The sequence below is a fragment of the Fonsecaea monophora genome, assembly GCF_001642475.1.
Source record: "Fonsecaea monophora strain CBS 269.37 chromosome Unknown Scaff2, whole genome shotgun sequence".
Classification (NCBI taxonomy): domain Eukaryota; kingdom Fungi; phylum Ascomycota; class Eurotiomycetes; order Chaetothyriales; family Herpotrichiellaceae; genus Fonsecaea; species Fonsecaea monophora.
The window spans coordinates 136,931-164,457 of NW_019173933.1; the positions used below are offsets into that span (position 1 = coordinate 136,931).

The 27,527-nt window shown below is 52.9% G+C and overlaps 12 protein-coding genes across 12 annotated transcripts; 8 read left to right on the forward strand and 4 right to left on the reverse strand.

Moving 5' to 3' along the window:
- Positions 1–1,400: 1,400 nt before the first annotated feature.
- On the reverse strand, positions 1,401–2,632 carry AYO21_00433 (hypothetical protein; the record flags this gene model as incomplete). Its single annotated transcript, XM_022650423.1, has 2 exons — positions 1,401–1,588; positions 1,975–2,632. The coding sequence occupies 2 exons, from the start codon at positions 2,630–2,632 to the stop codon at positions 1,401–1,403; spliced, it is 846 nt and encodes a 281-aa protein (XP_022517037.1).
- Positions 2,633–4,020: 1,388 nt separating this feature from the next.
- Positions 4,021–6,243, reverse strand: AYO21_00434 (hypothetical protein; the record flags this gene model as incomplete). Its single annotated transcript, XM_022650424.1, has 1 exon — positions 4,021–6,243. One exon carries the CDS (start codon positions 6,241–6,243, stop codon positions 4,021–4,023), a length of 2,223 nt encoding a protein of 740 aa, XP_022517038.1.
- A 598-nt stretch (positions 6,244–6,841) lies between these two features.
- Positions 6,842–8,374, forward strand: AYO21_00435 (RuvB-like helicase 2; the record flags this gene model as incomplete). The annotated part of the gene is made up of 3 exons (XM_022650425.1): positions 6,842–6,850; positions 6,900–7,346; positions 7,400–8,374. 3 exons carry the CDS (start codon positions 6,842–6,844, stop codon positions 8,372–8,374), a joined length of 1,431 nt encoding a protein of 476 aa, XP_022517039.1.
- A 1,210-nt stretch (positions 8,375–9,584) lies between these two features.
- On the forward strand, positions 9,585–11,779 carry AYO21_00436 (hypothetical protein; the record flags this gene model as incomplete). The annotated part of the gene is made up of 6 exons (XM_022650426.1): positions 9,585–9,773; positions 9,829–10,056; positions 10,110–10,245; positions 10,297–10,403; positions 10,458–10,815; positions 10,878–11,779. 6 exons carry the CDS (start codon positions 9,585–9,587, stop codon positions 11,777–11,779), a joined length of 1,920 nt encoding a protein of 639 aa, XP_022517040.1.
- Positions 11,780–12,429: 650 nt separating this feature from the next.
- AYO21_00437 (hypothetical protein) lies at positions 12,430–15,145 on the forward strand (the record flags this gene model as incomplete). The annotated part of the gene is made up of 2 exons (XM_022650427.1): positions 12,430–14,183; positions 14,281–15,145. 2 exons carry the CDS (start codon positions 12,430–12,432, stop codon positions 15,143–15,145), a joined length of 2,619 nt encoding a protein of 872 aa, XP_022517041.1.
- A 617-nt stretch (positions 15,146–15,762) lies between these two features.
- AYO21_00438 (hypothetical protein) lies at positions 15,763–16,312 on the reverse strand (the record flags this gene model as incomplete). The annotated part of the gene is made up of 2 exons (XM_022650428.1): positions 15,763–16,107; positions 16,211–16,312. The coding sequence occupies 2 exons, from the start codon at positions 16,310–16,312 to the stop codon at positions 15,763–15,765; spliced, it is 447 nt and encodes a 148-aa protein (XP_022517042.1).
- Positions 16,313–16,905: 593 nt separating this feature from the next.
- AYO21_00439 (hypothetical protein) lies at positions 16,906–17,319 on the forward strand (the record flags this gene model as incomplete). Its single annotated transcript, XM_022650429.1, has 1 exon — positions 16,906–17,319. The coding sequence occupies one exon, from the start codon at positions 16,906–16,908 to the stop codon at positions 17,317–17,319; it is 414 nt and encodes a 137-aa protein (XP_022517043.1).
- A 1,342-nt stretch (positions 17,320–18,661) lies between these two features.
- AYO21_00440 (hypothetical protein) lies at positions 18,662–20,022 on the forward strand (the record flags this gene model as incomplete). Its single annotated transcript, XM_022650430.1, has 3 exons — positions 18,662–18,731; positions 18,797–18,848; positions 18,903–20,022. 3 exons carry the CDS (start codon positions 18,662–18,664, stop codon positions 20,020–20,022), a joined length of 1,242 nt encoding a protein of 413 aa, XP_022517044.1.
- A 45-nt stretch (positions 20,023–20,067) lies between these two features.
- AYO21_00441 (hypothetical protein) lies at positions 20,068–21,471 on the reverse strand (the record flags this gene model as incomplete). The annotated part of the gene is made up of 1 exon (XM_022650431.1): positions 20,068–21,471. One exon carries the CDS (start codon positions 21,469–21,471, stop codon positions 20,068–20,070), a length of 1,404 nt encoding a protein of 467 aa, XP_022517045.1.
- A 520-nt stretch (positions 21,472–21,991) lies between these two features.
- On the forward strand, positions 21,992–23,188 carry AYO21_00442 (hypothetical protein; the record flags this gene model as incomplete). The annotated part of the gene is made up of 1 exon (XM_022650432.1): positions 21,992–23,188. The coding sequence occupies one exon, from the start codon at positions 21,992–21,994 to the stop codon at positions 23,186–23,188; it is 1,197 nt and encodes a 398-aa protein (XP_022517046.1).
- A 523-nt stretch (positions 23,189–23,711) lies between these two features.
- On the forward strand, positions 23,712–24,794 carry AYO21_00443 (hypothetical protein; the record flags this gene model as incomplete). Its single annotated transcript, XM_022650433.1, has 2 exons — positions 23,712–24,599; positions 24,696–24,794. The coding sequence occupies 2 exons, from the start codon at positions 23,712–23,714 to the stop codon at positions 24,792–24,794; spliced, it is 987 nt and encodes a 328-aa protein (XP_022517047.1).
- A 382-nt stretch (positions 24,795–25,176) lies between these two features.
- AYO21_00444 (hypothetical protein) lies at positions 25,177–26,830 on the forward strand (the record flags this gene model as incomplete). The annotated part of the gene is made up of 4 exons (XM_022650434.1): positions 25,177–25,420; positions 25,542–25,754; positions 25,820–26,202; positions 26,276–26,830. 4 exons carry the CDS (start codon positions 25,177–25,179, stop codon positions 26,828–26,830), a joined length of 1,395 nt encoding a protein of 464 aa, XP_022517048.1.
- Between the last annotated feature and the right edge of the window lie 697 nt (positions 26,831–27,527).

Below are 27,527 nucleotides of genomic sequence, written 5' to 3' on the forward strand. Positions count from 1 at the left end.
GAGTCCGTACCGAAATACGAGAAGGCACAATAGATGTGTTGTCAAATGGTGGGACTAGCCATGGGAAATGTACACCAGGTGCTTGCATGCCCGATGCACAATACAAACCACATCCTCCCTGGCAGTTCAGAGACCCTTCTGCTTCAACAGAAAGCGGTATGAACAGCACAGCCATGAAGTACTCTGCCCGACATAAGTCTTCGTCAGAATCTCCCGCTGCGACCAATGTCATTTCTGGTACGGTCAGAAAAGTTCCATCACCGTGGAGACGGAATTTATCTTATGGTCCCTTGCCTATTCACCAAGAAAATACTAAATGCTTCAAAGATGCATCTTCGAATCTCCGAATCGCGCATTCAAACAAGAAAACAAGCGCGAAGAGGTCGAAACTGCAGAAGAAGACACAGCGACAAAGACCACAGCAACACACTACCGAAACAAGATTCACTGGTTGCGATATTTATTCCCTACATGCGAAAGTCGAAGCGGGCCGGAAGAACATTGACATGGTCGTCGAAGAGCTCCGTAATAGCTCTCAGGGATCTGTCCGAAGTTGCAGAAGTTCGCGCGGAGACAAACGCGGAGACAAACGCGGAGACAAACGATCTCATACTGCAGCGTTCAACGACCATGGGAGCTCAAGTACACGGGATCAAAGGAAAAAGAGCAGAAATCAAACGTCTTGCGAATTGGTGAAAAGAGCTATCTCAAGTACTCCGAAGAGCATCCTGCCACGTGAGTGCGAGATGCCCATATTCCCTAAGTTGGAATATATCATGGGGTGCGATGAGAATGGTGTTCCTGCAGTACGCCTACCATTCCGTCGACCGACGCCTCTTACTCACACTCTGCGGGACCAGGTGGGCAACCCATTGCCTCGCGAGGAGACGCCTCTTCGGTATATTCTGAAATATGACCAAGAGCAGCGACGTAGGGATCCAAAGACGAGAGCGAATCGCTGGAGCCGATTCCCCAAGCCATCGCCCCAGAGGACCGGGAAAGGAATCTGGCACAGGCAGGTCAAGTCTGCAAAGATGCCCCTCAGAGGTTGCTGGCCGAGGGGACCACAGGCGGCGTGAAGGAACACCTTTGTAAGAAAGTCTGATTTGGTCCTTTTCCAAGTATGTGAGGGATGTTTCGACAGGGTAGTTCTGATGTTGTAGGATGTGAAGGAGGGATATTGAGACGAAAACGACGAGGCTTTATACCAAAGTGAACACCTAGACAGACTACCAAACGTGGTCTCGCTCCATTTTGTCTCTTTCTCCGACCCATGAAGGACGAGGCTGCTTGTGCTTCCTGATTTATCCGCAAGTTTGTCTGATCCGCCGAGCCTCTCTCTTCCCGCCTCTGTCTCTCCCTCATCCCTCCCTCGCGGGGGTCCTGGCTCGGGTGTCTCCTCACAACACGACCGTCTCGGCATCCACGACGCCAAACAACTCCTGCATGGGGTCCTTGTAATCCGTGGCGAAGCCGCAGAACGGCGGACTCACCCCGTACCCGAGCAGGCGCTGTGCCTTTGTGGGCAGCGACGACGCCACCGACGGTGGGACCGTCAGGTATTGGTTCTCGACTTGGCGGTACATTCCTGGATTAGATTTGTGGTGAGATTTACGAGATCGAGAGATTGAGAGAAGAGAGGGAAGGGGGGGTTGGGGGGGAGTAAAGAAAAAATGTAGGGTGAGAGAGTTGAGTGAAGTAAAACTATTGGGGGGCAACCAAACCTTTTGTGAGAAAGATGCCGACTGTCTCCCGGACTTGGTCCCTGTTTTCAAGATACGCGAGTCAGTTCTCGTTCGCCATAGTGGGCTTCCTACCCTCCGTGTAAGGCCTCGAGAATAAAGTGGCAAAAAAAACAACGACAAAAAACTCACGTTGTCTGGTTAGCACCACCCGCGTGCTAGATCGCAAAAGGAGACTTATGTCAGTGCCGCCGCAGTAAGAGAGACAGAGAGAACAGGCCTGCCAAAATACTCACGTATGTGCTCCCCAGAAAGATGGTGGCGTCGCCCGGCTCCAGCTCGGCCGGCACCGCCTCGTGGTCGTACGGACAGCGATCGTCCTTCCATCGGTGAGAGCCCGGGATGAGGACGGTGGCGCCGTTCTCTCGAGTCGTCTTGACCGTCGCGACCACGCAGCCAATCAGCACAGAGTCGTGGCCCGACCGGACGTGGTAGTCGATGTCGTCCCGATGCAGGCCCTGCTGCCTGCTGCCCGGGTTCACCTGGAACCCGACGGTGCTGGAGATCTGCGGCTTGGACACGGCCACCTGCCTCTCCTGGCCGATCCAGTACTCGAACTTGGACGTCAGGAGCCGGGACGCCACCTCGTTGAAGAGGGGGTTGAGGGCCAGGTCGACGCACGTGGCCGATTTGCCCAAGAGCCCGATGGCCCGCCGCGTCGTGTTGGGGAAGAAGCCGCTCTTGTCGCCCCCGTCGGCGTCAAAATGCGGTTTGAGATCGCGGCGGATCTGCGCCGCCTGTTCGGCGGTGATCAGGTTCGTCACAATGACGGCACCGTCCCGTTCGAGAAACTCCTGGACCACGTCCGCTGTGGTCTCGGGGTCCCGGGCGTCAACTCGGGCCAGGGACGGTGTTGTGGACGGGCCACTCGAGGACACAGGGACAGCCATATCTGGTGCCAGTAGAAATAGATCCTTCGAGTCGTGCCAACTAGGCGTGGACGATAGGTTCGCAGGAAAAGAGCTTGACAGGCGAAGCAAGGGCGCTGAGTCGTGGCTACACAAGACTGGAGCCTCAAGACACGCCGAAAACGGCTCAGCAGGACCTTTTCATATTTGTGGAGGGATTCTACGACAGCAACCTCGACGGGGACAAGAAGATCTCTCGCGCAGTGCCGTTGATGGCACGCAACACTAGTATGAGTTCAAGCACGACAAGCACCGAGCGGGGGACATGGTGTAATGGTCTGATAGGTCAAGGGAAAAGTACTCCTCTTTGGGAAACCAGTCCAAAGGCCGTGGAGAGCGAGGAGGCGCTAGGTGATCGCTCTAGAGAGCTAATCTAGATGTCACATTTGAGAAATGGGCGACCGGGGCCTCCAAAGGCGAGCCGTCACAGTCGCCGATATGCGTCAAAGGTGGATCAAGCACCACTCGAGACGAGAGGAGAGATGGTCCTTCTGGCCCACGATTCCATGGATTGATTCGACAGAGGAATCCCTCCTTGATAGCGAAAGATGACTAAAAGGTCCAATGGTTCGACCGTGCAAGTCCGATGATTTCCGGCCTGTCGGAGCCGAGGAGCCCTTGAGGTGGGATTGAACATTGATACAAGTAGTGGTCGGCGACATTGCGACTCATCACCAATTTTTATCCTGTTTCGTCCTCATCAATCCGAAAATTGGAGGGGAACGCGATCATTCTATTCTGACTGGGTGGATATCATGGTTCTTTCGATCAACTGAACATGGCCTCACAAAGCGGGACGGGCGGGACAGGGAACGACGGGGCTCAGCGCAATGGATAGATGCCAAGACTCTAATGGCGGAACTCAAGCAAAGGTCTGAGCTAAGATGTTCTAGGCATTAACAAGGCTGAGGCACGAGTGTTTCAACCAATCACCGCTGATCAACGTACCTGGACCACAGTTTACTAGCCTCTCTCCAAACTTGAGCGCCACCAGAGCTTCTCCTCATGCCCTGACAAGGTTGCCCAACTGATGTTTTCATCAAACATCAACCATGAGAGTCATTGCCTACTGCATTGGGGAGTAAAAACGATCTCCATCTTCTCATGAAGTATTAGACCCTGTTATTTTCGGGGGTTTATCCTCATTGTATTCATCAATCATCATTACCAAGCGTGCATCTCCAACAACTTTTCAAAACCAACGGTCATGGCACTAGGGCAATCTTTAACAAACTGTGGCGACATGGTGTGACCCCGTATCACGCCTGGAGATTTTCCGCTTCGCGAAAAGGTCCTTCAAAGTTGATTCGTGGTCTCTGCTAAAAATGAAACAAAAGAACGGCGTGTCCAAAGCCAAGTCTACGAGCCACCTAACGTCGAGCTTTTCGCCTGCGGGGCGCAAGAGGCTCGTCATCGATATCATCCGGGGGGTTTGTAGACAATTCTTCTCTCTGTGAGCGCTTGCGTTTTAAGCTGCTTGTAGGCGGACGAGTTTCACCACCGGGTGGTTGCTTCTTCAACGCAGAGCTGGGCGGTGATTTTGTTGTTTCCTTCGTCGTTTCCGGGATTTCTTCCTCCCGGTGGTCATCGTCACTGCTTGAGATTTGGAGCACCGTAGGACGACTCGTAGTCTCATCCTCAACCCGCTGCGAAGCATAAGCATTCCTGTTGACCAAGTCTTGGCAAGTCGCCAGGTCTGTTTCGACTCGACCAATCGAGGTGGTCACATTTTGAACTTGTTTCGCCAGATTCCCATACATAGAATACAAATTGTCAACGTCTCGTTTGACGGGAATTTCCATCGCTTGCTCAATCAAGGCGTCGAGCTGCTTCTTGTTGTATTCAAAAACAGGTTTGCCGGCAGGACCCTCCTTAATAAATGTCAAATGTTGCGAGAGACTTTCATGGCGTTTTGTCAAGCGGCCATGGAAATACGCGAGCTTGTCCAGGTCTGCCTGGAACTGATTATTCCGCTCGTCGTGCTTGGCAAATTGATCGGCAGCATCTTGAAACCTTAGCTCACACCATTCACGTAGACCTGCCAATTCTGCTTTAAGGGTTTCATACCCATCCCAGCCTCGTGCCGCCATGTTAGCTAGGTCATGGTCACTCATGTCGGCCTTGGGCAACCGATCGTTCAGTGATTGTATCTCTTGACCGAAGGATTCTGCCAGGTCTTGTTGCTTGTTCGCCTGTTTGGCCAGTTGCATCCGTAGGATTTTCACGTCTTCGGCCATTCTTGTGGTATCCAGTCCAGCTGTGGTTGCTTTAAGCGTTGATAGTTCTCCAAAAACTTCTTTCGCCAAAGAAGCGATCTCCTTTTGAACGGTCTCGATTTGTGCGTGGTTGGCCGCGGTGGCAGCATCAGATGTTTTGACAGCTTCCTCGAGCGTTGAAATCCGACGAGAGAGCGACTCCAGGTCTGACCCTAGACCATCATATTTCGTCGCGAGAACTTGCTCGATCGTAGAAGAGAGCGACTCGGACTGTGGATGGAACTTGCCATATTTCGTTTTCCACTCTTCTTGCATGGCCTCGAGTTTGACATTGAGACTCTGCCGAGTTCGTTCAGTCTGGTCTAAGACCTGCTTCTGTGTTACCTTCAACTGTGTTTGGACCTTCTGGATCTCTTCTTCGTTCACCCTTGCTAACGCTGCAGGTATAGTTGCCAGTTCTTGGATGCGCTCATCCATGGATGTTGAACTCTGTTGTAGACCATTCATTGACTCCCGCAGGGTATCCTGGTTGGTCCCCAGTGTCTCTGAGTATGCTTTGATACCATCAAGGTCGGCACGGTGTTGAGACTGCGTCTTTTCGAGGTTTCGGATGCTTCGATCTGCTTCCGTGTGTTTCGCATCATGCCTTTCCACTTTGGAGTCTATTTTGTTCAGTTTATCGTCGAATTTCTTCAGACACTGGTCTACCGACAATTGCTGGGGTTGGAATTCTTCTAGCCTTTGCATACTGGCTTTCGACCGCTCGTCCTGCTCCATTTGTTGCGAGCGGAGACCTTCCAGTTCTTGTTGAATAGCCCCAACTTGATCAGTTAATGTCTTGATTTGGTCATCCTTAGCATTGACGATCTCTAGCAAGAGTCGTATGAAGCTGCCTCCGGATTTCTGTGTCTTCTCCTGGCAACTGGTTTCCTGCTTTTTGGCAATGCTATGTTCATACTGAAACCGACGCGTCTTCTTTTCAGCCTCTTTAATAAGGTCGGGGAACGGATTCTCCATTCCTTGTTCCCTTTCGAGCTCTCGTCGAGCAACCTTGCCTTGAGAGCAAAGGTACTCGCTTCTGCGCCTCCAGAAATCGGTTTCAATGGCGGCTGTGACATGGGAGAAGAAGGCACTTTCGACTTCAGATTGTTCGGACGGCATGGTAGGAGGATTGCCCAGCGTACTGACCGGGCTCGTCCGGGTACTTGTCGAGGCTGTAGGTGTCGTCTTGCTGGCCGAAGCCCTGTCCCTGACAGCGCCAACATCCTCAGCCGAATGCGCCGGTTTGTGTTTCCCTCTGAGTCGCGGGTCTCGCAGCAGTGAAGGAGAACTAGTTGCTGGAGACGAGCCCGGGGGTTTGGAAGGTGATTTTTGCATAGTGCTGGTGTATTGACTCCCAAGCCACTCGGTAGCAAATATGATTCTCAGTGAGTGGCCGAAGTGCCAGATGCCTAGAAATGCAGCCGCGATGGTTCAGGAAAGCGCAATATATTTTCATGTATTGAAGGGAGGGATAAATGCGAGGCGAATGTACTAGACAGCGAGCGCAGGCAGCCTCAGGATACACTGGAAGTCGAATATACGGGAACTTTGGGATATGACATCTGTGGCAATTGACAAAGACAATGTGCCTTCCCGTCAAGATTGTTTCCTTTAGGTTCGCCCAATGTAAAGCACCGGGTATGTCGGTACCCTTGCTGCATCAACGTACATACAAAGGCTCATGTACCTCGTACCTAAGTAGATTGTCGTTGGGTCGCAGTCCAGGATTTCTGCGTGACGAGGGTTCCGCAGAAAACGGAAGGTCATCCGACTGCGCCAACTTTCCTCAGAGAAAGTCGGTTCCCGTGAATTTATTCACTATCCGCAGAAAGCCTCGGACTGGACTGGAAATATCGATGCTTGGTGCCTATTCATCTACCTCTCCTCAAAGTGATCCCTTCGTCTTCGCCTCAGATTTTACTATTGTTGGAAAATGGCGGCAGTGAGTTCATGTCTGTCTCTTTGGTTGTTGCTCCACTGACTCGCGCCAGCCCATAACAACCGTGTCCGAGAGCCGAGAGGTTCGCGGCCTCAATCTCATTGCTGCCCATTCCCATATCCGAGGCCTTGGTGTGGATCTTGCGACCTTGGAGCCTAGAGCCTCTTCCCAAGGGTTAATCGGGCAAGAAAAAGCACGGAAAGCGGCTGCCGTCATCCTCCAAATGGTGAAAGAGGGCAAGATTGCTGGAAGAGCAGTTTTGGTCGCTGGTCCTCCTAGCACAGGCAAAACTGCCATCGCAATGGCCATGGCACAATCCTTAGGACCCGATGTCCCCTTCACAATGCTCGCATCTACCGAAATCTTCTCCCTTGAAATGTCCAAAACAGAGGCTTTGACCCAAGCATTCCGCAAGTCCATCGGTGTGAGGATCAAGGAGGAAAGTGAGATCATCGAAGGCGAGGTGGTCGAAATCCAAATAGATAGGAGCGTCTCGGGGGTGAGCCATGGTTCTCCGATGTGTTTGGACCTCAATTGACAAGATCGGGTTAGGGCAACAAACAAGGCAAACTCACCATCAAAACAACTGATATGGAAACAGTCTATGACATGGGCACCAAAATGATTGATTCAATGACCAAGGAGAGAGTCATGGCTGGTGATGTCATCTCAATTGATAAATCCTCGGGGAAGATCACGAAACTAGGGAGGTCATACACGCGCTCACGCGACTACGACGCAATGGGCGCAGACACCAAGTTCGTGCAGTGTCCAGAGGGCGAACTCCAAGTACGGAAGGAGGTTGTTCACACCGTCAGCTTGCATGAGATCGATGTCATCAACTCGAGAACGCAGGGGTTCCTGGCCCTCTTTTCTGGCGACACGGGTGAGATACGGAGTGAGGTACGTGATCAGATCAACACCAAGGTTGGAGAATGGAAGGAAGAAGGGAAAGCCGAGATCATTCCCGGTGTGTTGTTCATTGACGAAGTGCACATGCTTGACATCGAGTGTTATTCATACATCAATCGTGCCTTGGAAGCAGACCTGGCTCCAATCGTCATCATGGCGAGCAACCGAGGGAACACTCGAATCCGAGGGACGACCTACAGCTCGCCGCATGGCCTCCCGTTGGATTTCCTGGACCGCCTCGTCATAATTAGCACCCAGCCATACGCAGCCGACGAAATCTCGCAGATCCTCGCGATTCGCGCCCAGGAAGAGGAAGTTGACCTCTCGGCAGATGCGCTTGCTCTGCTCACCAAGATCGGCCAGGAAGCTGGATTGCGATATGCGAGTAATATCATCACTACGTCCACATTGCTGAGTCAGAAGCGAAAGGCGAAGGAAGTCGGCATTGAGGATGTTCAAAGAAGTTACAAATTGTTCTACGACCCGGTGAGATCAATCAAACTTGTCAATGATTTCGAGAAACACTTCATCAGCGACGCAGGCCTTGTTACATTTGCCGTCAACAGCAGCAACGGTAGTAACGGGACAATTGGTGATGCAATGGACACGGCTTGAAAATTTTGGCGGCACCTACCAACAACCAGTCCAATCGAAAATTGCTCTTCGAGCCACAGAGTTTTGAATCCTGTCTTTGCACTTTGTCGTCGGAGGGATCTCGGTTACAGAGACCACTGCAAACGACCACCAACAGGCGGCGCAGAATCGGGAAAAGGAATTTCGAGCCTTAGAATCTCTACCAGAAGATGCTGAAAAGTGTTCGAAAATCTTGTTGCAGGATGGCGAGCGAGGTCTTGATGCCACGATTTAGTAAGTGTGCAGCAGCGGAGGATGACCCCAGGTTCTCTGCCTATGCGTTATCTGGACTAATTCACAGTCCCAGAAGCTCTTTGAGAGGTATGCCTGACAGCAAACCGATCCGGCACTTTTCCATCATCATCATCATCATCATCATCATATTCCAAAGCCAAGCAGATACAATAAGTGATTGCCGTCTTCTCAAAGCATCGACGTGGCGTTGCTGGAAGACATCGAAATGCAAACCGCCCATGGACTATATCCGCATTTGTCATTCGCGCCCCTTCCCCTCCCAAGCCATCGCTAACCCCAGGTGTTTTCTACTACTATGTGGGGTACCCCGGACAAAGCTGTTGTTCACAGACAGCCTTGTGGTATCGCGCCCACCTCATGTGGGGCTCGTTCATAGTTTCCCTGGGTTCAGGTTGATCTGTTGTATTTTATGTTCCGGCACTATTCGGGGTAAAGACCTTGGCTGCGGCAATTCCTACGGCCATACATCTATCTCCCTTGCGGCAGTTGATGTGTGAGGACTCGAAATGACTGATGACCGTGAGGTTGTGGGGCCTGTTGAAGCAGATGGGGTTTTCCTTCATCGACGACTGACTCGAACGCTACAAGCGGGCTGGTCGAACCCGAGCATTCTCTCGGTCCACGCGATATTTGAGCACCCAGATTTACTGTCATTCCCTGAAATCATTCTATTACCCGGTCCACCTGGCGTTAGTCCTGCTACGCTAACGGGTGAAAAGGGAGTTGTCATTTGTGCGGTAAAGCAGTGTCGGGTCCTCTGATCGGGTGGAGAACCCTTCTCGCGTGGGACAGGGTATCGTTTTACAGACCATTGCTGAATTATCAACATTTCGATTCATCCTATACCTCCAGACTTCCTGCAGCTCATCCTTTCTTTTTCTGATTCTCACCTGGTGACCCTCCCCAAAAGGACTTACTCTGAAATATCTGTTCAAAAATGTCTGCCTCAATTGAAGAAAAGACCTCAGGCACCGAAGTTGAGACTGTTGAACAAGCCAGATCAGAGGCTCGTCATGTCCCTGTTCACGAAATTCCGCTCGACCTGGACAACCCACACCAAGCCGCTTTGGAGGACAATCCAGAAAAGGCAGAGACCTTGACATGGCCGACTCTACTAGCAATCCTGGTAGCTATGCCGTTATGAGCAACATGTGGTTGGGTGTGCTGACGTTTGCTGCAAGTCGCTGTCATTCTCGTACGTCTGTCCGATTTCTTGTGGCTTCATTCTGGTCACAGGGATTTTGGTTCCCATCGGCACCGACCTCGGCGACACTGATCATATTTCCTGGATTGTGGGTGGCTGGAGCATCGCGTCCTCTGTGAGCTTCTCCCTCGCAGGCTCATTGTCCGACGTCTTCGGCCGACGATGGACGGTCGTGGCGGGCGAGGTTATTGCTATTGTTGGCTCGGTAAGACCCGACCACGTTATATTGTGGAATCGAAAGCTGATGACCCTTTGTAGATTATAGCATGTACCGCAAAGTCGACGCTCATGCTTGCCGCTGCATCAACCGTCATTGGCTTTGGGTGTGGTATCATTTTTGTCAGCTACGCCGGAATCCAGGAACTTGTCCCAAACAAATGGAGAGGCCTCCTGGGTAAGGAGAAGCTTTCATCCTCTTGATCCCGACGCCTGACAATCCGTCCAGGTCTTACCGAATGTGCTATGATTCTACCCTGGGCATTCGCGGGGACACTAATAGCGACAACTTTGAACGCCAACACGGCTGCGAAATGGCGATGGTGCTACTACATTGTGAGCTTTGAATTTTATGTCAACTGGCCCAGATCCGCATTCTGACTGATCCAGGGCATTATATACGGCGTCTTGAGTTTAGCTGGGACTTTGGTCTTCTATTGGCCACCCCCACGTCCACAGTATGACTTCTCCAAGTCGCGTTGGCAGCAAGTAAAGGACGTCGACTATGTCGGCTTCCTCTTGTATACGGGAGGACTGACGATTTTCCTGATTGGACTGACCTGGGCTGGGACCGATGGACATGCCTGGGATTCGGCCTCGGTGATTGCGCCCATCATTGTGGGTTTCTTGACTCTGACGGCTTGTTTCGTCTACGACTTTACACTGGCAAAGCAACCCTTCTTCCCCTATTCTTTGTTTCGCCAAGTGCGCGAGTTTACCGTTCTTCTGGTTGTGGTCTTCGTGGCAGGTGAGTGTGCTTCCGCTTGGGGTTTCGCGGTCAACCGACGATTGCTGATACTATACCTCCAGGCGTCGTTTTCTATTCTTTTGCAGGCCTGCTCCCTCAGGGTTCGCTCTATATGTTCACGAGCGACCCCATTCAGATCGGCATCATCGCTCTTCCCAACGGTGCTGCACAACTCCTCTTTGGCGGCATCTTGACACTTTTCATGGGCAAGTTTGGCCATTTGAAGCTGCAGGTGATTGTATTGCTGGTCTTTCAGACCGTCTTCACGGCCGCCTATGCTGGTGTCGTACCGTCCAATCGGGCAGGATGGATGGCGTTCCAGTTCTTTGGGGTGGGACCCTTTGCCATGATCACCCTAATCTGCTATGTGATCGCCGGACTAAATGTCCCACTGCGTCACTTGGGAATCGCATCCGGACTGATTGGCACCTTTCGCAGCGGTGGCGGGAGTGTGGGCAATGCAGGTACGTGGATCTGGGACAGGAATCGGAGTTCTCTCACGCTGACCAAAACGCCAAAAGTCTTCAACACCATCCTCAACGGTGTGGTTAAGAACGAGATTCCAAAGAAGATTGCGGAGGTTGCGACTGCTCACAATCTCTCCCCTCAGCAACTTGCGGCTCTGATTCCTGCCACGGCACAGAACGCTGTCGGTATTCCAGGCGCTTTCGCCTCGGTTCCAGGCATCACTCCAGCCATTGAGCAGGCCGCGGCAATGGCATACAGAGAGGCATATGCGTTCGCCTTCCGGAGAGTGTTCTTCTCGTCTATTCCCTTTGGGGTTATTGCCATTATCTGCGCACTATTCATCAAGGACCCATCTCAATACCTCACCAACCACACAGCTGTCCACATGGTGAGAGAGGGAGCACTCGGAAAGACTCATCGTCCACACAATGCGCCAGGTGAAGACAGTCAGGAGAAATCAGGCTCCAACACAGACCAATCATTGGAGGGTCGCTAAAAGGAGCGAGCATTGGAAGCAGGGTAACGTGGAAGAGCTGTCAGAGGGTGATCCTCCATGTCCAGAAGCATTTTGTAAGTTGAGATGCGAAAAGGCTGTGCACTAAATAGTCATGATGGCAATGACGATGCATTATGGTGGTTCACCACTCCCGATAATAGGTAGAAATGTGTTTTTGGTGTGGCAGTAGAGAGGCATAAGTGTACGAGGTACAGATTCCAAGACTCCCCGCTCCGAATGGGGTTATGCATGTATCCAGATATGTATGTCTATGTATAGAGCACCACCATTGGGGAATTCCATCTACCTCCGATTCCCGAATCCCCTGGCATTACCTCGTACTGGGCTTCATTCCCCAAAGTGACGACTACCTGGGGATGTGGAGGAGCCTCCGCAATTTTGTCCCACGACGAAACATTTTCTTCCATCTTTTTGCTTCATCCTGGTTGGACATTTGTCCGGAACTTGGTCTCTTCATCTGGTTGCCACATTCGTATTCGCGATGGGGCCATGGCTTCGCTGTTGTGGCCCAACCGAAACACCCGGACCTCAGTGCCTCAGATCTCGATTGATTGACTGATCGATTGATATAGTCATTCGTCCTCAGCGTTGGATCTGATCGACTATTTTCCTATTTCCCCCCCGCCTCAATGGCCACCAAAGCTCAGCGCAATAAGAAATGCCTCTATTGTGACAGGAAATTTGGCAAGGCCGAACATCTCAAGCGTCACCAGAGAGCCCATACAGGAGAGAAGCCGTTCAAGTGCTCACACTGCGGCCGTGAATATGCACGAAGCGATGTGCTCATGCGGCATATCAGGAACCACCATTCGACTTCTGACAGAGAGATTGTCGCCTCTCCACCGCTCACCGATTCGCACACAGATGGAGACAAGCTCGCTGGAAGTTGCGCCAGTTCATTCTCTCAATCGCGTCGGGATGGTCACCCGGTCCAATCGATGCAGGTGCAATGTTCCAACGATGACAACTTGGTGGCCGGCATAGATAGCCAAAGGCAGGGACTGGGAGACCCTCAAGATCCATCAAATCTCCATGCCTCACAGCGAGTCAAACCCTTGGTCGACTTCGGTGACCCTGTGGAGCGCAGGGCTGCACCTCCGCTCGCAGGCTTTGAAGACTGGCTGGGACTTCAAGACTTGCCTCTGGCGGCCAATATATGGGATGACGTCTCACATTTCGATTTCATGAGTTTTACAAATGATGCACGGCTCAGTCTGTCCCCGTACTGGCCTCGTCAGCTACCGCTCCATTCGCCCCCCAAGGACAATATCTCCGATGAGAGATACGCAAAGATCGCAAGCCTCTGGCCAACCAAGAAACAGACGGCCCGGCGACTGATCCACACTATCTGGCGGGATGTGGCTTCTTTCCCAGAGGATAATATCTACTCGCAGCAAAGTCCGGCCGGGCATGAAGGGACTCGACCATCGCAGGCTGCTCCGGGGGAGTTTGCGGAATCAAGATGGGGCTTGGACGAAGAACGGAGGGCGAGGTTGATCGAAGACTGCACGCCTGCGAACACGCCGTTCTCGCCTGTAGCCGACAGAGGCGTTGCAGCGAGTATCAGAAGCGGTGCGAGTGACTCGTGCAGTCAAGACAGTGGCACGCCCGCAAAATTTCCCTCGACGGCGATCCTGGACGTCAGCCTCGATGTCTACTTTCGACGTTTCCACCACCTGATGCCATTTATCCACGAACCGACATTCTCGGCGAAGAAGACCTCCAGCACCCTCTTGTTCCCCATGTGCCTGATGGGGCTGACCATGCTGGATTCGGCCCGTGCAAAGAGATTCGTGCGATCTCACCTGGGCAACGCGATCGAGAGATGCCGCCGCGACTTGGTCGTGAGCTCACAAGGAGACGTTCAACTGGGCGAGTTCCTGAGCACCCTGGCAGCTTCACTCCTCCTTTTGTCGTTGGCTGCCATCAACCCGAAGCAGCCTCTGCCCGAACATTCTCGCCTGCTGTACAACGAGACAATCAATGCCGCTCAGCGGCACGGGCTATTCCACCCCCAAGAAGGCGAGCAGCTGTCGGCGGCCATGTTCCAATCCCTGGACAATCTCGCCACGTGGAGGGCTTGGACACGCATAGAATCGATCAAGAGATTGATTCTGTGTCTGATAATGACCGACTCGTTCTTCTCCCACCTCGACGATCACAACCCCATTATCCGAACCGAGCAGCTCCATTTCTATTTCCCCTGCAAGACCGAGTTATTTCAGGCCGCCACCGAAAGGCGATGGTCGCAGATGGTCGACGCTGGTTCGTTGACCATCATGCCTCTAATGATTCCGCAGCTTGATGCGGCCATTCTCCCGCCAGCCTCGGATGCTAGTGAAATAGGGTTCTTTGGTCTTTGCTCGACGGCCTGGATTCGAATGTAAGTCTCCTTAGCGAGCGGGTGCTCTCGAGACGACTCATTACACGTGCGCGCGCGCGCTTTAATATGCCACTGCTAACGTGAATGCTTCTTGTAGTGCGGAAGCCAGACACCGATACAGCCCTCTCACTACCGGGCATTCGAATCTACCGATCCCAGCAGAGATGTTTGCCCACGACGAGCACGCCGCCGCGATTACCCCGTTCCTCATCAAGATGTGGAGGTCGTACGGCGAAACCATGCGCATCATCAACCCCAACTGCGAGGCTTTCTGGCACCACTTAAACCTGTCGATGACGGCCGACCTTGGGGTGTTTGAGGTCGCGTCCGGCAGGGACGGGGCCGAGAGGGCGAAAAATGCACTCGACGACATTGCGACCTGGTCACAAACGGCTGCGGCCCGGCGGGCATGTCTCCATGCAGCGCACACCTTCTCGTGCATGTCGAGACGGCGGCTCATTGACGGGACATCCTACGAAGCGGAGGTCGCTCTGGTGCACGCCGCGCTCGTGCTTGGGCTATATGTCTTCGTGATGCCCCAGCCGGACGAGACAGACGACCACCATGAGCAGCCAGCACACAGGGAGCGCGAGGCATTCGAACTTCTTGACCCCGTAGACTGGAACCTCGTCGGCGAAGTCGGCTTCACCAGCTATCCCACCACCACCACCACCACCACCACCGACACCGATCTCGACATGGGTATGGGTATGGACCCGACAACCACAACCACAACGACGTGCCCCGCGAAAACATTCATCCAGCACGGCGGACCGATCACCTTCTCCGGCGTGGCCCAAAACGGCGGCTACGCCTCCGCGAGGAGGGTCCTCCTCGACTACGTGTACCTCCTGGAAGAAGTCGGGACGCGCTACAACGTCATGGAGTTCTGCCACATCTTGCGCATCCTGAGCGACGCGCTGATCGATTTCGACGCCGGCGGCACCGACCAGGTGGAGTGAGTGAGTGAGTGTGTGCATGTAATTAGCAAGCAATCCACACGAGTGGAAATTCGTCCTGTGCGCGATTACATAGGTACTCCCCAATGGGCATGTACCGCGTACTGTGTACTGTGTACTGTGTACGTTATCTACACCAAGTACATAGCTATTCATGGGTGTGACCTACGTGCCTACCTAAATACGGTACAGCTTACGTGAGTAGCTGGGTAGTTGGTAGTTGGTAGTTGGTAGCCAGTCAGTCAGGCGAAAAGGGCCTGATTCGGCTCCCTGCCGGAGACTCAGGAAGGTCTATCGTACTGTACCTAGGTATCCGGCTCGCCGGGTCTATTAGTTTTTAAGTACAAGGTAATAGCTGGCACTTCCTGACACATCAAGTTACTGTGAACCAGCCGTCTGACACTAACTTACACACTTTAATCTACAGAAGATGGTATGTTGAAGGGGAAAACCTCACAAAAATTTAGGACGCTTGAGAACTATCGAACATCTCACGACCTTGTCGCCTAAAGAAGGATATTATCTCCACAAAAAAACCCCCCCCCAAAAACAAAATCTCAACGATCTCCCCTCAAAATCCTCGAGATCTTGGAAAAGCGGCGAGACGATAATCTGCAAGACTAGCTGTTGGAACTCGTCGTCGACTTGGACTTCCTCGTCTCTCGGACTAAAGGAGGCCTGGCCACGACGTCGCCGTAGCGACGGCCGCTCTCCGCGTAGACGTGGTCAAGGACCCGGGAGGCGGTCTTTAGGTTGGCGTTTGCTTCGACGCGGTCGTCGTCTTCAGGCGCTCTCAAGGAGGAACGGTCCAAGACGACGACGATGAGACCGAAGCGCAGCAGATATATGGTGGTCCTGTCACCACTGTTGATTGCCTCTTCTAGAGTAAGCATGATCGTCCGCCGTCCAGCGCGACATGATCGGCTCCCAGGCACCAAGAAGCTCGATGCCACAGCCTTTGAACCCTTTGACAGACAGTACGTCGCCCACAAGTATCCTCAGGCCTCTCGGGTTGTCGCTGACCGGCGGAGGGCGGCCATTTTACGACGCAGAGCGGTGCTGAAATACCGTGAACGGCATAACACGAAGCTCGGACAAGGCATCGATGAACCCGATGCTGTTTCCACGCGTCTCTCGGAGACCATTGCCACTGACTTTGACGAACCCCATATTGATTTTGGCGAGACAGGCTCAAATTCGGGTCTTTCTCAAACGTCGTACGCCTCAAGTCTCTGGGAAAGCGATGATAAAATCATAGTTCCACAGCCTCCAAAAGAATCCTTGGATTACCCTGGGAGTGGGACTCGGTATGTCACACCCATGTGCTTTCCCGATTCTGGTCTGGATCAAACGCATATGCTAATCTTCCCACGCAGAGGGACGGGGATTTCATCATTATTAAGAAGTATATCGACCAAGAATTGTAAGATGAACTGTTCGAACAAAACCTCAGATTAAAAGAGCGAAAACTCAGTTCTTTGACCCTAAACCCACAGCGGCTTGAAAAGAAAACAGGCAAGACGCATTATTTTTAATACATGTATGTAGTTAGTAGGAAAGATGTTGGGGAATCTCCCGAAGCAATGACGTGATACACATACACATATTACCACAACGAAGCTACCACGCTACGAACAAGTTTGCGTCTCACAAAAAAGTCCCTTCAAGGGCCCGTCTCTCTGCTATGCTGTCGGTAACGTAGTACCGAGTACAGACAGACACCTTCCTCCCTCCCGCCCTTTGGCCCCCCTTGCCCCCCCAGCATGTTCTCCTCGCGTCACCCCGAAGACCGGTTCCGGCTGCGCATGCACCGCGCCCGCTCCGTCGACCTCACCAACGACGAGCTCGTCGAGATCCGTGCCGCCCAGCGCACCTTTGAGGGCGCGTACATCCGCACGTCCCTCTCGCAGTTTTCCTTCGCCCTCGTGGTCCTCAAGATCTTCACCTCGGAGTTCTACTCGATTGGCGCCCTCTTCGCCGCCTACGCCGTCGGTCTGCTCTTGGTTAGTGCCTATCGCAGACAGCAAGGGAATCGACAGTTCTTCAACGAGGTCGGAGACGACGGCCTAGGCAGGAAGAGGTTCCGGACGAGTGGGAATGTCGTCATCGCCCTGACCGCCCTGAGCGTGGCGGCTTACGTGAGTCTACTTGTTTTGACGCTGAAGCTGGAGACTTGATCAAGAATACTACACATCGGGGTCACGCTATGATGCAGAATATGGTGATGATGACTATATCTGGGAAAAATGACGAAAAGAGGCGGCTCATGCAGCCAGACCTAGCCACACGGCCTGCCCGAGCCAGACTCAATCTAAAGGACGAGATGGAAAATTGGAGGCCCGCTGTGTTTGGAGCTCCGGATACGCCGTCGTCTGATCGCCTGCCTCATCGCCTCAAATTAGATGTACGATTCCCTGGGAACCACGCTTCTAACGAGCTTTGGTAAAGCTGGTCTTCTGAACACATTGTCGACGTCTACAGCGTGGATTCACGAGACAACGTGGATGCAAATCTCAACCCTTCGGATTCCTCGTTGGAATACCCACGCAGGAGAAGCCATACAGAGACGGGCACACTGCTATGCAGTGCGAGAGATGTGTGTTGATGCAGTCGACGCCATGTCGGATCGAGTTCTCAGTCTCGACTATGCAGACACGGATCCGGCCCCTCGTCACATACCATGGATGCTAGAGCAGGACCGGTTCCAAAGTCTTATTACTCTGTGGGAAGAGGTGAAGATCAAGTTTCTGACCAGAGGCTGAGAGACTGTCACAAACAACGAGGGGATCATGAACAGTGACGACCTCTGGACACATAAGATTTTGCGATAGTGGAATCGCACAGCCTTCTCTTCTATGTACCTATGTTACCTGTGATCATGACAGGGAATTGCCAGTGATCATGGGACCGAGGTGGAGTTATATCAGGACATGTATAGAATGTTGGATGGATGATCATATTGTCTGCCAAATGAAGAAGAGTTTCAAGACTCTCTGCGGAACAACATTTATCCGCCAAGCCTCGAAATTCACTTTCCTTTCACTTGCATCAAAATAATTGAATGACTCGAAGGAAGGGGAAAAAAGGACAATCAAACCACGGCCTTAGACAAGCAACAATAGTTACATCCGATTCACTTACCTTTGTCCTTTCCTTCTACTGTATATAGATTTTCTTCTCTTCTTCCCCCAACACGGGTGATAGTGGTGAGCGTTGACACTCGACTGCCTTCATCGCCTCCTCTACCAGTGGAGCGTTTGCGGCCTCTTCTTCGTTTGCACCGGAACAACGCCTTGTCGTTGCTTCCATTCAACTCTCTCTTACTCTTCTGAGTGGGATCACCTTGGTTCTATTGCAGGTGCGACAGAGCGACTGTGCAACTGCCTCCCATAAAAATTATCCACTGCAAAGAGGCAGCTGCCTCCCACCGACCCTCTTCAAAATCCCTTCTCCGTCACCACCTTTTGTAGTTCTTCTTCTCTACTCTACGATGCATCCAAACCTCGGCAACCTCCAGACATGGTTGAAAAAATCTCATTCCTCGAGCCGTTGAAGACGGTTCACGAAAACCGCTCTGAGGAAGTGTTCGGTATGGCACAGCACCCTTTTCTACTCTTCTCGCCAGATCTCTCTGAACTAACTGTGGCATTCCAGTCCAGGCCTTTGTCATCGAGATCCCGGCCAAGTTGACGAGCAAAGCACTAAGGTAGCTGACTCAAGAGACTCTCATGAGTAACCTGGAGCTGACCACAGTGACCAGCATCGTCAAGCCCGTCATCCCCAACGGCGGCAAACACCCTTCATTCAGTCACTTCCGCCGTGTATGCTCTCTCTCTCACCTACCTTTGGACTTGACGTGGCGGCGTGATTATGACGCACGAGGTCTTCAAACCGTCTTCTTGTTGGTGCCAAACACGGTCGTGTCATGGGAGGATATCAAGGCCACGCTGGTGCCGCATATCGATGTTGAAGGTCTCCCTCGTTGCTTTGATGCCGTTGTCCCACGACACGCACCTCTGAGTGCAGAACAGGCTGCGCTCTGGACGGAGCGCTATTGGCCATCAATCTACAACCCGGCTGCACAGGTCCTTCAAGACGCTCCACCTCTCCACCAACTTCGACGGATGCGGACTCTACTGGAAGTCCCGGCCACGGATACATACATGGAGCTCGCAAGACAGGCTGCCCATGCTTCCAGGGAACACGGTCACGGAAGAGGCGTCGGTGCTGTTGTGGTGGAACCAGAAACTGCCACAGTCGTCGCGGTGGCTGGCGACGCTCGTTGGTGGTCTGATGATCCAGAAACCCATCAGTCGCTGATGGCAAACAACGGAGAAGGGAGACCCGAATATCACGCCGTCATGCGTGCTGTCGCCATGGTTGCCAACAAGGAACTCCGTCGACGCATCAGAGCGGGAGGACACCTCAAGTTCAAGGACACGTGCTCGGAAACACCGTCTGGCCAAGCTCTCACACCAGTCGAGAGTCAGTATGGAGAAGATCAAGAAATACTCCGTGACATTACTTCTGGGCTCGGCAATGTTGTCCTCGAAACAAATGTGAACGATGCCGTGCCAGAGAAACGACCGAATCCGCGGTCTGAAGGATATCTCTGCAGTGGACTCGACATTTATCTGACACATGAACCGTGCGTGTGCTGCGCGATGGCTATGATCCATTCCAGATTCCGAGTCTGTGTTTTCGCTCGTAAGATGCCGGGCAGTGGTGGCCTCTGCTCTGAGCCTGGTGGTAATCGACTGGCATATGGGTTGTTCTGGCGTCGAGAGCTCAACTGGCGAGTCATGACATTCCAGCATACGCAAGCGGCTGCTGTCGAAGGCGAAGAAGGCCCAACGGACAAGGGAATATTCCATGCTTAGGAAGTCAATTATTGGGAATATCGCACAACATCAACATCATCCTCATCAGGCAAAGTCGGCCACTCTGGTCCAGTCGTCATCACCGTCTCGCCTACGGAATTCGACGCCTTCGCCGAAGTAGCCAGCATCACTCCATTGTTTCATGGTATGGCCATCGAAGGGCCCGTTTATTGCCCCACCATCCCTAGCATCAGTCCACCTATACTCCCACAGCTGCGGCGTGGAGTCTTCAGCATCAGCATGAGTATCTGTATCGTTGGGCTGCGGGGGATCGCTCCACTCATTACCAGTTTCTCGTCGATATTGTCGAATGAGCAATTCTCTTTCTGTGTCGTAAACTTCTGCTTGGCCCCTGCCTAATAAGATGGCCGCTGCGCCACTGATCTTTTCGACCTTTGCCTTTCGAGCCTGCTCTGCAGCCTGGTCTTCTGCTGCAGGATTCCCGTCTGACTCGCCATTCTGTTTCTTGTGCTTGTTCTTGGAATGCCATTTTGGTTTCTTGTCTTTGCCCTTTCCGAGGCGAGCGAGGGCTTCGAGGACGGTTTCGCCACGTTCCAGCAGCGGAATGAGCTCGGCCAGAACGTCGCCTGTTGACTTTGCATCCTCCTCCAAGTCACGTTTTCTCCGCTCTTCTTCTCGTTTGTCGGCAGCCTCCCTTGCTCGCTTCATCTCCTTCTTCGACATGCCTTCGAGCCAAATATCGTGAATGGCATCGGGATCAGCAGCTTTGCGAACATAGTTTCCCTGATCGTCGAAGCGGCCCTCCTCCTGCTCTGCACGCATATTGAAAGCATCCAACTTGGGCGCATGTGACTTCTTGCTCCCAGCTCCAAGTTCGGGATCAAGCTCGCCGGTGCTTGCTCGAGTTTCATCGTCCACTTCGCTCTCACTGCTGCTCTCAACTTCATCGTCCTCTTCTTTGGCTTTACCCTTTCCCCGCCCGTTGAGCGAGAAATCAGCAGAGACGTGGCCACCACTTTTTGAACTTTGAATTTGGCCTTCTATCTCGTCCTCGTCAATGAACCGAACAGCTTTTTTCTTGCCGCCTCTTCGTCCGATGTCGCCTTCTGAATCGTCCCCATCTTTGAAGTCCTCCTCCAAATCGGCAAACATATCATTTTCATCTTCCTCCTTGGACTTGTCCTTCTCCGCCTTTGCGTTCGCTTTAGCTTTTCTATCGGCGCGAGCGTCAAAATTGTCATTGTCTGAGTCCGAGTCGTAGCCGTCGATGTTTACTGCGCCGCGCTTCACCTGCTGGCCACGTGCGCCGATGACATCCGCTTCCAAAATCGCATCGTCCTCTAGTGCATCGGGGGCAAGGGCCGAGGGGTTGCGCACGTCGAAGCGCGGTTTTTTGGTAGGCTGGCCGTAGAAACCGTCGTTGGAGTGGGAGGTGGTGCGGACATAGTCTTCGGCCGCCCGTTTAGAGCCAGGCGTGTTATAGGCCATTGCTGCACGTAGCTACCTGGGTGATAAGAGGAGTAATTACAACCATTGACTCGATTTGAGGTACCAGGTACAAAGGTGGTTGTCTGGTGTGCGGCGGAATTAAGCTGGTGGAATGATGTCCGCCAACCGCGGCACCAGAGAAGCGCAGCTGCGTCACCACCTCAACTCGCCGCAGATGGTGCCTGGACCGCATTTCACCAAAGGGAAAGGCACTTGTCCTTCTTCCACAAAGTCACTTTCACTAAACATCCTTGTAGTAGAATCAGCGACTGCCGACCCTTTGAACCCGTTCTTTTTCTATCGTCCGTCGATCCTAAGACTACAACTCCACGTATCCTCACCCCGCATCGCGACAAAATCCTTGGTCGCCTTGTGAATTTCCTGATCCCAAAACCAGCCTGTATCTTTCAGTGCTTCTTTTCACATTTAGCAAAAGCCACTACGGTCCAAATGGTAAGCCTTTCACTATGGACCGTCAACTTTCACTCACCGACATGCTCAGTCTTTCTACCACGATCCGATGGACTACCCAGCCTTCCTACGCGGACCACCCCCATTTGGCCGCTCGATGGGTCGGTTCGATGAATACTACCGCTGTTACCCCGTGGTCATGATGAGCGGGCCTGATAGAAAGAATGTCAACTATGGTGGAAAGGTGTTCATGCCACCATCGGCGCTGGACAAACTGACGAGACTCCACATTACATATCCCATGGTGTTTGAGTTGATAAACGGGAATGCTGGCAAGAGTACGCATGCTGGTGTGCTGGAATTCATCGCAGAGGAAGGGAGGATATATCTACCACAATGGGTATTTGCGCTGTTCCGCCAAGCTATAAGGGCATATACTGATATTCTGGGACAGCTGATGAAAACCCTCGAGTTGGACCCTGGCGACCTTCTTCAGATCAAGTCGACAGATCTCCCTCCTGGCAAATTCATCAAGCTCCAACCTCAGTCACCCGCATTCCTCGACATCTCCGACCCACGGGCCGTGCTCGAAAACGCATTCCGAAACTTCTCGTGTCTGACAAAGGGTGATATATTCACATTTGAATACAACGACCAGACATACGATATTGCCGTGCTGGAGATTAAGCCAGACACAGATTCGCACGCCATCGTGACTATGGAGACCGACCTGGAAGTCGATTTCGCCACTCCTGTTGGATATGTGCCTCCCGAGCGAACGAGTGGGACAAGCACACCTAGGAGCGGCGTGGGAAGGCCACATGGCGGACCAGTGCATTTTCAGGGTACCATGGCACAGTCGATCAACTACGGAAGCATAGCCCCGTCCTCTAACACAGCTGCCGCTGGAGCCCGCGCAGTGTCCTCGCATTTCCTTTCCGAGGGCCATAAGCTCAGTTCGAAGAGGGGATCGAAAGCTCCGACACCTAGCGCATCTACACCTGTGGGAGGTGTATCCACAAATGCCGCGAAATCTCCACCAGCGAGAAGAACAAATGGTCCCCAACCCCTGCGTCTGGCACCTGGAAAGCTGTTCTTCGGGTATGAGGTCAAGCCACTACGTAAGCGGGATGACAATGGCGAGCCTGTCGGAAGCGATGAAGTGAAGCCTCACTTTAAGGGACAGGGACAGACACTACGCCAGAAGAAACGTGCAGGCGGCGGAGGGCTGGATAGTGGAACGGCGAGTGGCGTGAATAGTGATGCGGAGGGCAAAGCCAAACCCAAGGGCACTGGACGGAGGTAGCAGTTTCTACGTCAAGAGGAGAGGATTGCTGACTTGCTTAACTGAATGACTTATCGAGGCATAGCGAAGGCGCTTCTGAGCTCGAGGCACATAGACGGAATTGGGTTATCAGGACCTAAGGGAAGCAAACAGATAATTTGCAGGCACAAGGCTGGCTGATGCAGCCATTCATGGACCCATGCATATATTCGAAGGCTCAATGACTGTGCCGTGGTCACCCAAGTATCTAAGGGCAGAGCATTGTATGATTCTGCAAAAGAAATTTCCCTCTCAGCTATCCAGATACATATACCACCTGTCATGCGCCCACAAGGATCAGACTGCAGCCTCGTCCGGTGAACCAATGACCCGAAGATGGTGCCAACTGCGCCGAGGATACGCGATTACATCATAGCACATCACTCTATTCGCCCTACATCTACTTAATACATGATTGAAGAGGACGAGATGAACATGCTGCAATGAGAAAGGCAGAATCCCCAACCAGAGGGATCGCTCTTTTTGCCCAGTCACTGTGATCAATATGCCCACCATAGACCCAGCAATTGTCCGCGCCCTCCACCTTGATGCAAGCACCGCCCACATTTCCACCCATGGCGGCTCTGGCTTTGCATCAACATTCCGCATTACCACGTCCACCACGTCCATTTTCGTGAAACAGTCTCGTTCGCCTGGCGCAGAGGTCATGTTCCGAGGGGAGCATGCCTCGCTGAACGCCATCCATGACGCCGTGCCCAGCCTGTGTCCGCGATCTTTCGCCTGGGGACAACTGGAGAAAGGTGGGGGGTATTTCCTTGCTACAGAATTCTTGGACCTCGATGGACGGTTATCGTCGCGAGCCAGACATGGAGGTGGAGGCGGTGGTGGCAGAGGCAGCGGGATGTCTCTGGCAGAAAAACTCGCAAAGCTGCACACGACTCCTGCCCCGGTTCCGGAGGGCTACGATTCACCTCAGTTTGGGTTTCCGGTCACAACGTGCTGCGGAGACACGCCCCAAGACAATACGTTCGCCTCGTCGTGGGCCGAGTTTTTCGGGAAGCGACGGCTCCTCGCGATCCTCGAGAAGGCAGAAGAGAATAATGGGCGAGACCCGGAGTTGCGCGAGGTTGTGGAAAGGACAGTCCGCGAGGTGGTGCCGAAGCTGCTTGGCAGCAACCATCTGGGTGGCAGCGACGGGGTCAGGCCAGTCGTTGTCCACGGCGATCTCTGGTCAGGCAATAAGTCCAAAGGCAGCTTCGTCGGCCGTGACAATACGACCCCGGATACACCTGGACCCCGGGAGGAGGTGGTCTTTGACCCGTCCTCATGCTACGCACACAACGAGTATGATTTTGGCATCATGCACATGTTTGGCGGGTTTCCGTCATCATTCTGGGACGAATATCATAAGCTGGTCCCCAAGACGGAGCCGGTGAGTGAATACGAGGATCGAGTGTCATTATATGAAAGTGTAAGCATCCCTCAACCCTCGTCAACCACCTTGATGGGCTGATCTGTTTTCCTGCAGTATCATCACTTGAACCACTACGCAATCTTCGGGGGCAGCTACAAATCTGGCGCCATGGGGATTTTGAAGAAACTAGTCCGAAAGCACGGCGAGCACTGAGCTGCAGTCAAATGTAGACACAAGGCGTGTTACGTGATCTCTTTACCGAGGGATATATCAAGTAAACCGTCGAGGTGCACGAAGTATATGCTCTGGAATAGGAGTATGGCGCAGTGGATCTCGGCTCCACTCAATAACTCGGCGAGGCACATTTATATCCAATAAGTCGACAGCCACTTATCTTGCGCCCTTTGTACTTGGTAACTTGTAAAAAAACATAGTCGGCCCCATCTACTACTACTTGGTGGTGTGTCTTTTTCATTTTGAGGCCTGTCTTGTTCCTCCTTCTGTCTGGAAGTGACTCTGGTGTCAGCGTCGTCAAGTGTCATTCGTGCGACAACCAACCTATTTCCCCGTCGTTGATTCTAACAGCCACGCGGTTATGGTGCGAGTTAAAGACGGCCAAAAGGCCAAAGCTCAATTGACCGCGGACGACAGCTACGACCGATACCGGGGATTTCAATGGCGGCCGTTGTTGTTGTTCCTGGTTGCGGCCATTGGTCTTGGAGTGGCACTGAAAGACGACTTTTCCAGACCAGACCGATACCTGTTCTCTCTGGTTCCCTCGTCTTTTCTATCATTGGATCAGCGTGTCGCAAGGATCATGGCCGGGACTCCTCTAATAGGTGAGTATCAAAACCCCATCCTCCCCACCCCTTTGGTGTCCTGGGTCGATACCTCCATAGGTTCATGGGAACGTTGCCAGTGTCGTTCCAGCTGACCGAGCGACTACCGTCCACCAACTAGACGGACATGATGACCTGGCATGGAGTATACGTTCGCACTTCCAGAACCATATCTACGACCAGGACTTCCGCTCGCGGTTCGAAGGCGGCGGGATGCCGGACCATAATGACCTGGCCCGGCTGAAGGAGGGCGGACAGGGCGGGTTCTTCTGGAGCTGCTGGGTCGAATGTCCGGCAGACGGGTTCGACTTTTCCAATGAAAATTACGCTTCCAGTAAGTACTTTTGCATGCTGTAAAATGGGACGAGCATTTTTTCCCCTCTAATATTTGCATGGCAGCCGTCGTTCTGGCACTTTCACAAATCGACCTCATCCATCGCTTGCAGGCCGCCCATCCAGACATCTTTTCTCCCGCCACGCTCGACAGCACCACAGCCCTGAAGGCTTTCAGACGTCACGGCAAGCTGCTCTCCCCGATCGGGCTCGAGGGACTGCACATGATCGGCAGGAATGCGTCCATGCTGCGTCTCTACCACAGCCTCGGGGCCAGATATGTCACCTTGACGCACAATTGCCATAATGCCTTTGCAGACGCTGCACAGCTGGCGGTCCACGAGGAACCGCTTGATCTGGGAGCCGCCATACCTGCAGCGCCGCACTGGGGTGGATTGAGTCCGCTAGGCACCAAGCTCATACGCGAGATGAACCGTCTGGGCATGATAGTAAGTGGGAGCACTCCTTTGATTCCACAGATGAGTGAACCCTGGCCATGACTGATCAATGCCGCCTACGTAGATTGACCTAGCCCACGTCCATCCCGCGACAATGCACGACGTGCTTGCGGGCAACCAAACCAAGGCGTTTCCCGGCAGCCAGGCGCCGGTCATCTTCTCGCACTCGTCGGCGCACGCGCTGTGTCCTCACCCGCGCAACGTCCCGGACCACATTCTCCCGCTGGTCAAGCAGACCGATTCGGTGGTCATGGTGACGTTTGTGCCCGAGTTCATCTCGTGCGTCAACGCCACCGTCCCGGACACCCTGCCGGCCTTCTACCCGGCCAACTCGACCCTCGCCTGGGTCGCCGACCACATCATGTACATTGGCGGCAAGATCGGGTTCGAGCACGTCGGTATCGGTAGCGACTTTGACGGCACGCCGACCACGCCGACCGGGTTGCAGGACGTGACCAAGTTTCCCGACCTGTTGAAGGAGCTGTTGAGGCGCGGCCTGAGTGACACCCAAGTCGAGGGCATCACGGGTGGTAATCTCCTGCGTGTGTGGAAGAGGGTCGAGGAGGTGGGAGTCGAGATGCAGCGCGAGGGTGTCCTGCCGATGGAAGATGACATCTAGATGCCGAGACAAAAAGTTATTCATCTTCTTTTTGGCTGATACTTCCTCAAGGCAAAGCCCACCAAAGCCATGTCAGGAATGAATTGGGAGGAAAATGCACACCTCTCCGGACCCAATTTTCGGTGTTTCCGGTTGCAGGTTGTTCCACATATGGATTTGGTATTGTCCTTTCGCACGGTATGTATCGCGCAACAAAAGGCCGCCAGAAGCCAGACGAATGATGACCGGAAGAGAAAAATGCTCTTGTTAGGAATGTTTGGGATAGGTTCAGCTAGGCGAAACGAGGGCTTTCATCATGAACCACAAGAAATGCTGTTTTGTTCTAGAACTATCGAACATCAAGTCTGGTGGTTGAGCTGAGCTCGAACTGTTCTGTGGCAGGGCAGCCAGCCTGCAAACCCATGCTGTTAGCTGGATGCAATGATCGAGTGAAGCTTCGAGAGACCAGGGACAACACACCGCTTTATACATACATGCCTTTGTCTACCAAAAACAATAGAGAGCATTGATTATTGTACCCTCCTCAGAATATTCCCCATCCCTGAATCCTTCGAAAGTTTCTAGCTTCATTACCCTGACCACACGAGTACCGAGTAATACTGTAAGGCTGTCGTGGCCTCGTAGACTCCGTGGCCGTGGCCGTGGTACCCTAAAATAGGCACTGCCTAGTAATGCCGTTTACGAGGCATTGCCGATC